Genomic DNA, 13,058 nt, shown 5'->3' with positions numbered 1-13,058 from the left:
GGTTCAGAAGTAAGCAACCCAGCGTCATAAATATATTAGAATATTACTTAAGTATGCCGTGTAGCATGCCTTTTTATTTCTTTTTTTTTTTTAAAAAGCTTCGATTTACACTGGAATTAAACCTCCCTTGCTTGGGTACGTGCTTGTTTCAGGCTTGATGCTTAGCTTGAAAAATAACCACCCTTTGACAGAGGAAAGCATTCATGAACCTTTAGTTTGTTCCTGAAACTAGGTGAAATTGGTGTAAAGAAGGGATCTGTTCACAGACTGAGTCTGATTGAAACCAGGTGAAGAATACGAGGCTGAATGTTCACAATTCATTAATGTTACCTGGAAAATATTTTTAAATGCAGTGTTCTGATGTTTTACATAAAGTGACCTTTAAGCAGTTACCTTCGCTTGAAATCTACATCCTTTTCCCTTAAAATTGCAACTCAGAGGAAATATTTTTAACATAAAAAAGTTATAGTCTCCTTCAGGAAAGTGAACAAGACAGAGGGCGCTTATAAGCTAATGGAGGAGAAAGAACAAACAAGAAAAAAATATTTAAAATATTTGAGAATAAACAAAGTTTTGAGGTATAAAGTAATTGGGAGAGGCCACTTTAGATAGAGATCTTATAGATAGGAAGTTATAACAGATGGGATGATTCTAAATTTAAAGATAAGAAATATCCTCATACTAGGATTTAGCCTGAGAGCTAGGGAACATTTCTAGTTTTCAGAATACTTGGAATGTCTGAATTAGTGGGCACAAGGTCCTTTATAGGACTTCAGAGAGAGCCTGTCAACTTGGAAAATCAAAATCTTCAAATTGTAGAATAGATATTTCACTAACAGTTTGCTCTGGCAGCAAAAATATTTTAGCTTACTAAAATAGGAATAATTTTTTTCTGCATTCCTTCTAATAATGGCTGTTCTCTTAATATAGTAAGTAAAAGTTTAACTTGGTGAATTGGTACTTTAATATAAGGAATTGTGTCCATTGAAGACTTGAGATTACCAGCTACATAGAGGTTGCTGTTTGGTCTTTTCAAGAACTGCATTATGATTGCTACTGATGTGGGTTATTTTGTTTTCCTGATTAATTTTATTCTTTTAGTCTACTCAGCACACCCCATGTCCCATTTTAGTGAGAGAGGTATACCATATTTCTAGAAGTAGAATTAGTAGATCAGTATCTAGGACAAATCAATTACATTTTTTTTTATGTCTGCAAATGACATTAAAGTGAGTAATTTCTAGTACTCTTTAGAAGTTTCAGATAGAGTACAAAGTGAGTTTGTAAATTGGGAAAATGTTTCTCATACAAGAGGCAAGAGCATAGTTAGTTACAGCATATTCAATATTAGGGCATAGGACAGGCCAAAAAGGACTAGAAATTACATTCAGCTATAAGTTATGTATATAGCTTATATGTATATATATATTCAGTAGTATATTATTGTTCTTTTTGAAAATCAAATGTGACAAAAGAGATTCTATTTAAATAGAAGTGTGATGTGCTTTTTCCTTAGTTCCATCATAGCATGAAGTAAATCTTAAGATTTGTTAGTGTTTTTTTATGTTATTTAGCTTAGGTGAACAAAAGACTAAGAACAGTTACATAGCAAGAAGTTTTTATCTGCTAATCAAGTTTCAAAAGATTCCTTTTCCCTCAATTAATTTTATTTTTATTTATTTATTTTTAATTTATTTAGTTAGTTTTGGCTGCATTGGGTCTTTGTTGCTGCACGCAGGCTTTCTCTAGTTGCGGCGAGCGGGGGCTACTCTTTGTTGCGGTGCGTGGGCTTTTCCTTGCGGTGGCTTCTCTTGTTGCGGAGCACGAGCTCTAGGTGCACAGGCTTCAGTAGTTGTGATGCGTGGGCTCAGTAGTTGTGGCACACGGGCTTAGTTGCTCTGCGGCATGTGAGACCTTCCCGGACCAGGGATCGAACCCGTGTCCCCTGCATTGGCAGGCAGATGCTTAACCACTGCGCCACCAGGGAAGCCCCTCAATTAATTTTAAAGTAGATCTAAAAGATCTACTTTTTAAAGTAGTTCTCTGCAGTTTAATACTCTCTATAATGGGCAGATTGGGGCAAGAACAGAAGGGCTCTTTCCCAATTCTGATATGCTCTGTTTTCTTTTTTACTTTCCCCATGTAGATTAGAGTCATATATTATACTTAAGTTATGGCAGCCTTAAAACTGCAAAGTTAAAAAGACTTAGTTAAATTCTATATTAAACATGACTTTATTAGCACTGTCTTTATATATATAAAGAAATAACTAATAGGAGAACGTTTCTACTTTGTTCATTGAAATGAAATGAACAAATGAAAACTGAGCAAAAGAAATGATTTAAACAGTCTAAATTGCATTGAGAAAGTATGTCTGGACTGGAGCAGAGACTCTGGTATCCTAATTGTGAGCCTGGCTCTGTAGTCAGGATGCCTCTGAATCCCACTTCTTACCCTCTCTGTGCCATTTTCTCCTCTACTAAACAAGGATACTAACCTTTCTTACGGGGCTGTGAAGTGTAATTCGATACAGCATGTTAAGCGCTAGCACAATGCTTGGAATCTAGTAAACTCACACAAAATATTAACTACTAGTTTTTTTAAAAAACTATTTTGTTACTAGGAAGGATTCTAAAGATTATTTTCTAATTACCAAAGTAAGTCTTATAACCTCTTTACCTAAAATCTTTAAGGATCCGTTACAATTCCAGTTGTTTTCTTCTTGCCTACTTACTGGTTGCTGCCTCTCTCATGCCTTGCCAAAGGTGGAACAGTTTGTATATGTCCATCTTTCTTCAAAAGGCTTGTTGCTCTTTGGAATTCACTTCAACTGGTTGGTTTGCCAACTCAGCTCATTTTTTAAGATGGCTTCAAAAGATATGCCTTTTTTGCATTTTTAGAGTGGGAGTTACATTCTTTTGTGGTATTCTATCTGTATCCTAAGCTGAATTCTCCTTATACCTGAAATCGTTAAACATGGGATTAATGATTATCTTTGGAAGGTTTAAATTTTGATTGGTGGTAAAGAATTGTTGACTTTCATTATTTACATCTAGTTCTGATTCTTTTGATTTTTCATTATTTGGATCTTGAGTTGTCTCCTAGTTTTTATTCACATGTCTGAGTAAAGATACATATTTAAGTTAACACAATCTGTCTATGAATCATTAGGTTCTAGTTGGAAATTTTTAATTCAGTTCAGAATCTTAGGTTTTGGCAAAATTTTTGTCCTGTTCTCTTGTTCAATTGATACCAATCTTTCCTTCCTGTCTTTTTCTTTTCTTCCCCCACCCCCTTTTTTTTTAAAAATATTTGGGATGTTTCAGATTCCAAAATGATCTTAACCTCTAAATTTTCTACTTAAAGTGTGTTTAGCCTGAAAAACTATCATCAACCATAAAATACTCAGGAAATAGTACTCCAAGTCAGTAAAATTAGCAAACTCATGAAAGGCATTTGAAGGTAGTATTGTATAATGTCTTGATGATTGGTAAAAGACTGAATTGGATTTTAAATGTTTAAAACTTTCAGAACTGATATTTTGAAAGGTAGACTGTGCCTGCATATTAGGTACTAAAATATGAGTGAATGAATTGGCATTTTGATTTTAAGTAAAACCTACTTTTGCTGCTGTGGCGTTAATGCCCACCTATGATAGCTTTATGCCTCTTTTTCATTTCTAATCACATGGAACTAAATTTGGATTTGCCTCCAAATTTTAGCATTTTCTTGTTTTATTTTTGCCTTTTAGCCTAAACACATTATTTTGATAAAGAATATCATTAGAAGGACCATTGCTGTGGTCAAAGGAATATTTGCCCTTTTGCCCCCAAGTATATTTTTGCATAGCTGCACATCGTTACAGTTCAGCAAATGATCCATTTTGTTTCACCTCCATTTTGATCATTTGCCTAGAAGAATGGCATTGTCTTTCTATATGACGTTGGTGTGTCAAGTGTACCTTCTTGACATGACTTTGAGATGTGTTTTATCTCTTCACAATGGACAGAACACAAAGGACAGAGGAAGGGGTGTTTGGGCTATCTTACAGACCTAGAGAGGTAATCCCACTTAGTCAGGTGAGGCAAGGGGAGCAATTTCTGTGAACATGAACATCATTTTTTGTTTTATAGGAATGAGTGTGGGTCCAAGCTGCGGTAACCACAGAGAATGAGAAACAAAAAGCATTTGGTATCCATCCATTCATGGTTTTTGGGGGGTTGGGGGGGAAGACCATTTAGGGTAAAGCTATACTTTGAGACCATTGAGGCAACTAGTTATCTTCTGGAAGCACACGGTATGAAGGAGGTGGAGATTAGCAACTAGCATTTATTGAAGATCTACTCTGAAACTCCTATTGGTGTTTTACTTTTATAACTCACTTGATCTTCATAGCAACCTGTGTGAGGTGATCATATATCCTCATTCAACAGCTTAAATTGCATACAATTACACAATTATTAAATAGAATTGGGATTTGGAACCCAGGTTTACCGTAATATAATAAAACATTTGTGTTTTAAAATAGTTGTAATTCTAGGCACTTGGTAACACTACAGCAAAATTTTTCATTGTCTAGTTGCTATGTGTTTTACTTTCATATTACTACACTGATTTTTAAATAGTATTAAAATTACAAAAAAATACACTTATCATTTGAAATTAAAAGCACACACATACAAAGAAAGAGCAAAAAAGAAAATAGAAGTCATCTCTTTACTATGTTGTGGCACCACTGTTAGCATTTTGATGTATATTTGTCCATACATATATGTGCGTTTCTTATGTATACTCCCTAAGATCCCACCCATGCCCCTTTTTACATCTCTAAAGTGTCCCTCTGGTTCTCACCTTTCTTCTGGGCTGGAGGAATCTGGTGGGCCCCTTTAATCATTGTCTGTAATGGAGTCTTTCTGTTAGGTGGTCCTTGACTCAGACACAGATCCCTGCTCCCATAGGTCATGGCCAGGTAGGCGGGATTAGTGATTTATGAAACCCTTGGCTGCTTTTGTCAAAAAGGTAATGGACAACAATGAGACTGGTGGACATTTTTAAGACTTGGTGAACTATTTAGTACAAACATTTAAGTTGTTTCTATGTTTTTATGTTTAAATAATGCTGCTGTGAAAAATAATATTGTAGATAAATCTTTGTTCCCATTTTGGTTTTTCTCTAAGTTATTTGAAGAAGTGTTGCTAGGGCCACAAGGATATATACCTTTTTTAAGTTCTTCGATACCTAGTGCCAAATTGCTGTCCACCCTGGCAATGAGTTTTTTTTTAATACACCAAACTTGAGTTGTCCAATCTTTATTTTTATTCGATTTTAATTGATAATTATTTTATGAATTTAATATACAAATAACTAAATCAGATGGAGAATACAGCACCCCTAGCTTTGAACAGAAAATTATTCAGTTGAAACAACTAAAACAGGCTATAGGAATTTGTAAGGAACCTTGGAAACTACTATCATTCTGCACCGTAAAAAAAAATTCCTTATTTGAAATTAGGTACAAGGTCAAAGATATGTACTTTAAAACTATTATTTTCTCATCTCATGTTAGGGAAATCCCAACTTTCATTTCTAGTTTCATGGGACCCCCTAGGCATAACCTTGTGTCATAACAAGGCAACAAGTGTTCAGTTTGAACTGAAATAAATGGTGTGATGAACAGAATAATAGACCCCCAAGGATATCTATGCCGTAATCTCTGTGGAACCAGTAAATATGACTAGATTATCCAGGTGGGCCCAGTGAGATCAGATGAACCCTTAAAAGCAGAGCTTTCTTCAAGCAAAGGGCAGAAGAGAAAGTTAGCAGTTTCAAGCATGCAGAGGATTTGACAAGCCATTTCTGGCTCTGAGGTATATAGGGCTGCATGCAAAGACCAGAAAGAAGCCTCTAGAACTAAGGGCAAATGCTAGCTGACAGCCAGCAAGGAAATGAGGATCTCAGTCCTATAACCATAACAAACTGAATTTTACCAACAGCCTGAAGGAACTATGGATTCTTCCCCAGAGTCTCCAGAAAGGAGCCCCTGCTGACACCTTGATTTCAATATTGAGAACTCAGTTGAGCCACACTGTGCCTAGACATGTGACCCACAGAAACTATGAAATATCTAACCTTCAGAAACTATGACACGTGGGTGTTGTTTGAAGACACTAAGTTTACAGTAATTCTTTACAACAGCAATAGGAGACGAATACACTGAGTATGGGAAGAGATGTAACCAAATCATTTCTTTATACTAGAATAAAGGATCCATAATTCTTTTTATTCACTATAACATTTACAAGTACTATGAATCAGACTGAAAAACTGACAGCTGTTGTAAAAAAGATAGTAACTAGCAGCAAGTTTATAACTGATTGTGTTGTTTGCTTATACCCATAATCTTATTACGTAACTATTATCGATGTTTCCACATATTTCATTGTTGTTCATTCATTCTTATTTTTATGCATGTTATGTAAAAATCTGTGAATCTAGTTTTTCAGTTAATGTTATGGTAGTTTTCTAATGTTATTGAATAATCTTAACAAATATCCTTTCTTATACTTCAGTAATAGTCCATCAATGGTTCTGCCATGCCTTAGCATTTCCTTGCTAATCTCTGATATCCATTCTTTTTTCTATGGTTGTCATACTCCTTGCACTGGACAATTTCAGGCAAAATAAATATCGAGGTCCAACCATAAAGGGATTTTCATATGATAATTATATTAAATTCACATTGAGTGATTTTTTTCTTTAAAAAGCTGTATCTTAAAGATGGTAACAGTTTTCATCAGCACATTCTACATCGAGCTGTCACCTAACCACTTAATCTATTTTTTTTTTTTTTTTTTTTTTTTGTGGTACACGGGCCTCTGACTGTTGTGGCCTCTCCCGTTGCGGAGCACAGGCTCCGGATGCGCAGGCTCAGCGGCCATGGCTCATGGGCCCAGCCGCTCCGCGGCATGTGGGATTTTCCCGGACCGGGGCACGAACCCGTGTCCCCTGCATCAGCAGGCGGACTCTCAACCACTGAGCCACCAGGGAAGCCCTATTCTTGACTTAAAAATAAGATTTAACTCACTGTTATTGTGATGGTACAAGTTGTTTCTTTGAAAATGAAATTTGAAATTTTGAGTAGTAGTGATGAGCAGAGTTCTAAGCCTTTTGAGTTGTAATAAGTATTTGTAAAATTAGTTTTGGGGACAATAACAAGAGTTTTACATTGACTTTGAAGTCAGCAGCAATAAAAAATAGTTTATATACTAAAGCATACAGTAATGTTTTTTATTCATTGGCTTATTCATTCAAGAGATATTTTTTGAATACTGACTGTATGCCAGACACTATTAGAGACATGGGGTACAGTACTGAATAAAATAGTCAAGTCTCTGCTCTCATGGAGTCTGTGTGTGTGTGTGTGTGTGTTGGGGGGTGTTTTCAGGGAGACAGTAAAGAATATACATTATATCAGGTGGATAAGTGCTTTGAAGAAAAATATAGCAGGATATGGTGATAGAGAGTGACAAATGGGGTTCAGTTTTAGATATTTAAGAATGAAAATATTGGTTGAAATCCACAGAGGAATGGAAAGAAACTACTTCAATAATATAAAGAAATAATGAAGTAGTTTATTAAATGTGATTTTTATTTGTGATATTCCATATAGAAGTACTTCTTATGTAAATTTAAATTTAGACTGTTAAAGTACCCAAATTTCTTTATTCTTTTAATAACTAGTTTTGGTTGGAGATCTTTGTTAATTTGACATATTTTATTGATTCTACCTTATTTTATTTTGGTGGGTTGCATCATAATCTTGATTCTCTGTGTTAAGATGTTGATTCATTCCTTGGGATACTGTAGTTAATCCATAGACAAAGAAAAATGCCTGACATTGATTTTATAGAGGTGAAAAGCACATATATTTTCTTCAGTTAGTGAAGGTAAATTATTTTATAAGAGTAGAGAGACATCAAATAAACCATTTTCTGCTATCTGTATCATCAACATTTATAATTTAAAATATTTTCAAATGTATGACTTTATTCAGTAATCAATGATAAATTTTTCTGCCTATAAAGTAGGTGAAGTAACTTTAAAGAAAATAAGATTTGTATAGATAGATGGAAAGTGGTGAGTATATTGAGTTTATTTTGTGGAGCAGTAAATGAATAAGAATTTCAGGTCCCAAAAGTTAGACAAGATTAGGACGAAAGAAAGAAAAATACTGTTTCAAACAAAGGAGACATTACTTTCAAATGGTCTCTCTCTTTCTGGCTCTCCCTCCCTCTCTTTTAGAAAATTTAAGTAGTGACTATCGATACTTAGAAAACTTTATTTTACGAAATATCTAATTTCCTAGAATCCAGTCACTAGTGTATTTAATAGAAAATATTCTGTTAGGGCTTATAATATTAAGGAAGAAACTTCAAGTGATGCTGTATTGAAACTGTTCGTATCTAGTATTCTTACTTTGTAGTATTTTTGGAACTAGTGTGGTTTTTGCTAAAATAGTTTTTTTTCCTGAAGATACAATTTATGTGAAATTTTCAACATATGATTTAAAAAATAAGACTAAGTACTTGAGAGTAGGAATTATCCTTTTCATCTTACTTATAGTCCAGTGTAAAGCCTGACAGTTTTCTAAAGAATCTATTAGTACATTAATAAAAAAATAATTAGGAGATTTCCAAGTGGTCATTTTCTATATTAACACTTTTTTTTTTTTTTTTTTTCAGTTTACAGATATGATCCAAGCCTGTATGTGAATTACTTTGGTTAATCAGAGCAAACATTGAATAATGAGTGGTGCAGCTTTGGGACTCGAGATTGTTTTTGTCTTTTTTCTGGCATTATTCCTACTTCATCGATATGGAGACTTTAAGAAACAACATAGACTTGTAATTGTTGGAACACTGCTAGCTTGGTATCTCTGCTTTCTAATTGTCTTCATACTGCCTCTGGATGTTAGTACGGTAAGAGGTGAAACTGATTTTCACAATTTAAAAGGCAGTTGTAGTCATACAGCATGTTTGAGATATGTTTTTAAGACAACCAAGTCATGTAAAAGTTAACTTATATTTTAAACTTAAGAGTTACTCTATGAATTTGATTACTAAAAAGCATAGCCAGGAAGGTACTTTTGGGTAGATAGGTTGATACACTTCAGTATCCCTTAAGTACTTGGTAACTTTTTGGTTTTCATTTTTAAACCATACCTTCATTGCTTTAGACAATATACAACCGGTGCAAACATGCTGCTGCAAACTCGAGCCCTACTGAGAGTAGCAACATTACAGGACTGTATGCAGCTGCTACCCCGGTTCCAAGGTACTTTCTTCTACTTTTTTTTTTTTTTTAATATTGTAGGGGGCAATTTGTTTAAAACTTGTCGGTTTTTACCATCTGGATTTTATATTTATAAAAGTTTATCCTCGTTCTCTATTCACCTCCCTTCTTCATCCTTTGCTAATAGACTTTTAATTACCTTGTGTCTTATTTAAGTTTAAATCTTTTTTTTCTTTTTTTTTTTTTTTTTTTTGCTGTACGCGGGCCTCTCACTGTTGTGGCCTCTCCCGTTGCGGAGCACAGGCTCCGGACGCGCAGGCTTAGCGGCCATGGCTCAGCGGCCATGGCTCACGGGCCCAGCCGCTCCGTGGCATGTGGGATCTTCCCGGACCAGGGCACGAACCCGTGTCCCCTGCATCGGCAGGCGAACTCAACTGCTGCGCCACCCGAGAAGCCCCTTAAGTTTAAATCTTAAATAAACTTTAGATATTTATTGGTAAACAAGGCCTTTCAGTAGACGCTAATGAGAAGCTTGGAGAAGACCTGATTTTTTTTAGTCCCTTACTAAGAAAGTAACTTCCAAAAGCTGTTTTTCCTCTCAGCCTCTCCCCGATCCAAAAAAAATGGGGCATGCATTTTCTCATTTGCCTTAATTTACAAGGTTGTAATAAAGGGCGAGGAGATTATTCTGTACGTAGGATATTCCTTTCATATTGCACATCCTTTGATATCATTATAGTTTTAGATTGAGAATAAAGTTCAAATTATCAAAAGGTTATATTGAATTCATATCAAACTTCCAAGTAAAAAACTAACAAATATTGGTTATAGCTTTTACCAATGCTTTAAGTGGTGTTTGCATGCTTCTTTATGCAGCTTTTATTTTATTTTTTTTTAATCAAAGCTGGATAAGGGTAAATTTTAAATGTAGTTGTTATTCCCTTTTGAAGAACCATTGTGGATTGTTGGAAGCCCTTGGACTAAAGGATAGCCTTACAGTGTAGGCAGGCTATTACTGGAAGAATCTATGGGCAGATACACATATATTCAGAAACTTCAAACAGAATTATGTATAGATGCGGGCATCTATCTCCATAGGAGATATGCTATATGACTGATGAGTTAGGGTTCCAGTTTCTAGGAATTAATCACCTAACGTCTTTCTCTCCTTCCTGCCATAACCAGCCCCACAAATGGGGTGAGTGTGTATCTTAAAGGTAATCATCAACCCTAAAGGTAACCAAATCAGAGATTTGATTTCATGATTCATTTGCTTTTAAAGACTGTCACTTTATTAGTCTATTAGAACATTCTGTCCTCTTTTTACTCAATGACTAAAAAAAACACTGAAAGTTGAAAATTTAAATGCATTCCTCTTTAAAACAGTTTTATTCCCTTTTTGTATGTTTTTTCAACAGTCAGCTTTGAATTTTAAGTTTTCTATGAAATTTTACAAATTAGAATCAATAATTTAAAATCTGAATGTAAGTGAACTTTGACACACACAAATTAATTGTGCAATTCATGTAAGTAATCATTTATGATTAATTGGCTTTAAATTGTTATTAAATAGCCAACATCCGTGTTTCAAGCCATGGAGTTATATTCCTGATGGAATCATGCCAATTTTCTGGAGGGTAGTATATTGGACATCACAATTTTTAACATGGTAAGTGGTAGTGAAGGATAAAATTTTTGATATTTTGGCTAAATTTTTAAAAGTGATTATTTTTCCAGTGAACTTTCATATTTTAGAATTTATTCAAGTGTCACTTTTTTTCCCTTAAATCTGTATCCTGTCTCTTTCTGCTCATTCGGGTCTCTCACATCTTAAAAGGAATGAAAAGAAAAAAAGAAGAAATAGAGAACAGAAACAAAAAATTCTCCTCGTCACCATTCCCTTTTAGTAATTGCCTTCTCTCTGGACATTCTTCAGTTCAGTTTGCTTCAAGTCCCATTGTTATGTGAAAATGCTCTCTTGCTAAGGTCATCATTATCCCCTGGTTTTCTTTCTATGTGCTTCGCCCAACCTTCTGAATTTCCTTTATGGGCTCCATTTCTGTGGCGCATTTCCTAAAGGTTGGTGTTCCCTAGGGTCCCATCTTTGGTCATCTTGTTATCTGACTCTCCCTGAACAACTTTAATTATAGCCATGGTTTCATTAACCTGTGATGCATTCCAGATCTTTCTTTCTACTCGATATAGCTTTGTCTTTCTGCTGTGCTCCAGACTCATACTTTTTCCACTGCCTACTGAGCATTTTAGATATTATGCGGGTAACTAAGCTCTAAAACTGGAGGTGGTGAACATTGCAAGAGAAAAATCACATAGCAGAGTGTAGTGCCCCTGTAGCGTGTTCACTGAACTTGACTAGGCCCTCAACATTGCCAGACTTTCATCTTTTGTTTCTCTCGTCTGCTTGCTCTTCATTCTCCACGACAAATCTTTCTGATCACTACAAACCTCAGCTCTTCCCTTTGTGACTCTCTCTCACATGCTAGAAACAGTCGCCTTTCTCATTGCAGATGACTTTACTTCCTGCCTCCCAGTGAAAAAAGAAGTCATCAGATGGCAGCTCTTTTCAGCTTCTCACCAACAAACCTACCTATCTACCCATCCTTTCTTTCTTTCCCTCCAAGAATGGAAGAGTCCCTCTTCCTGAAGTATGGACCCATCCCCTTCAGCTCTCATTACTTTTACTTCTAGCTTCCAGTTTCAACCAAGCATGTACAATTCTCTCATCTTTAAAAACAAAACAAAACTGTCTCAAATCAGAACCCTTTCCAGTTTTCTATCTTCCCCCTCAATGATCTACTCATCACAGCTGAATTTTTTAGGAGACTTTTTTTGAGTATGAATTAGTACAGTAAATTGCACAGATGGTGTTTAGTTTGACTTTTTTCAAAGTGAATACACCCATGTAATCAGCACCCAGATCACGATATAGAACATTAACAATATCCCCCGAAGCTTCCCTCATACTTCTCTCCCAGTCATTATGCTCCCCAAAGGTAACCATGATTCTGACTTTGATCACCATAGATTAGTTTTGCCTGCTTTTCAACTTTATAAATATGGAGTTATATAGTATGTACTTTTTTGCCTCTCTTTTTGCGCACATATTTGGAAGATTCTTCTATGTTGTATGTCTCAGTATTCTTTTCTTTTTCATTTCTGTAAAACATTCCATTTTGTGAGTATACCATAGTTTATCCTACCCAGCCAAACTTCTTGAATTGTCTGCATCAGTGTCTCCATTTGCTCACTGCTTACCCTTTCCGCAACCCATTGAACCGTATTTTCTACCCTCCCTTCTCCACTCACACATACAGGCTCTTAATTTACTTGACCTCTTGGCAGCATTTGATTCTATTGTTTTCTCTCTCCCTTTCAAATACTTTCTTCTGGTTTCTGCTCCATATACTCCTTAGTTTTCTTCTGTAACTCTTGACTGCTCTCTCAGTTTCCTTTGCTGGTCTCTCCTTCTGTTTGTCGGCCTTTCCTTTAAAAGTTGATATTTCTCAGGGGTCCGTCTCATATCTTTCCTTATCATTCATTCTAAATCAGTTTCTGTTTTTTAAAATTTATTTATTTTAAATTTATTTTATTTTTGGCTGCGTTGGGTCTTCATTGCTGCGCACGGGCTTTCTCTAGTTGCAGCGAGTGGGGGCTACTCTTCGTTGCGGTGCGCGGGCTTCTCATTGCGGTGGCTTCTCTTGCTGCGGAGCATGGGCTCTAGGTGCGCGGGCTTCAGTAGTTGTGGCTCA

General features: G+C 35.6%; 1 protein-coding gene across 3 annotated transcripts in view; it reads left to right on the top strand.

The window, feature by feature from the left end:
* The window catches only part of LMBRD2 (LMBR1 domain containing 2), a 63,282-nt gene that overhangs the window by 944 nt on the left and 49,280 nt on the right, over positions 1 to 13,058 (top strand). For 2 of the 3 annotated variants that reach the window (XM_022599327.3, XM_022599316.3), the window contains exons 2-4: positions 8,742 to 8,978; positions 9,236 to 9,333; positions 10,865 to 10,960. In XM_022599327.3, the coding sequence (XP_022455035.1) occupies positions 8,805 to 8,978; positions 9,236 to 9,333; positions 10,865 to 10,960 (368 nt within the window). In that variant the 5' untranslated portion in view covers positions 8,742 to 8,804. The remainder of the gene's footprint in view (positions 1 to 8,741; positions 8,979 to 9,235; positions 9,334 to 10,864; positions 10,961 to 13,058) is intronic. The other variant, XM_089908759.1, reaches the window with a different exon arrangement.

Source organism: Delphinapterus leucas, chromosome 3 (assembly GCF_059928025.1).
Source record: "Delphinapterus leucas isolate spDelLeu-1000000601 "Yukka" chromosome 3, BTC_Dleu_Yukka2, whole genome shotgun sequence".
NCBI lineage: Eukaryota > Metazoa > Chordata > Mammalia > Artiodactyla > Monodontidae > Delphinapterus > Delphinapterus leucas.
Note: the sequence above shows the minus strand (reverse complement) of the source record. Positions and strands in the feature narration are given on the sequence as shown.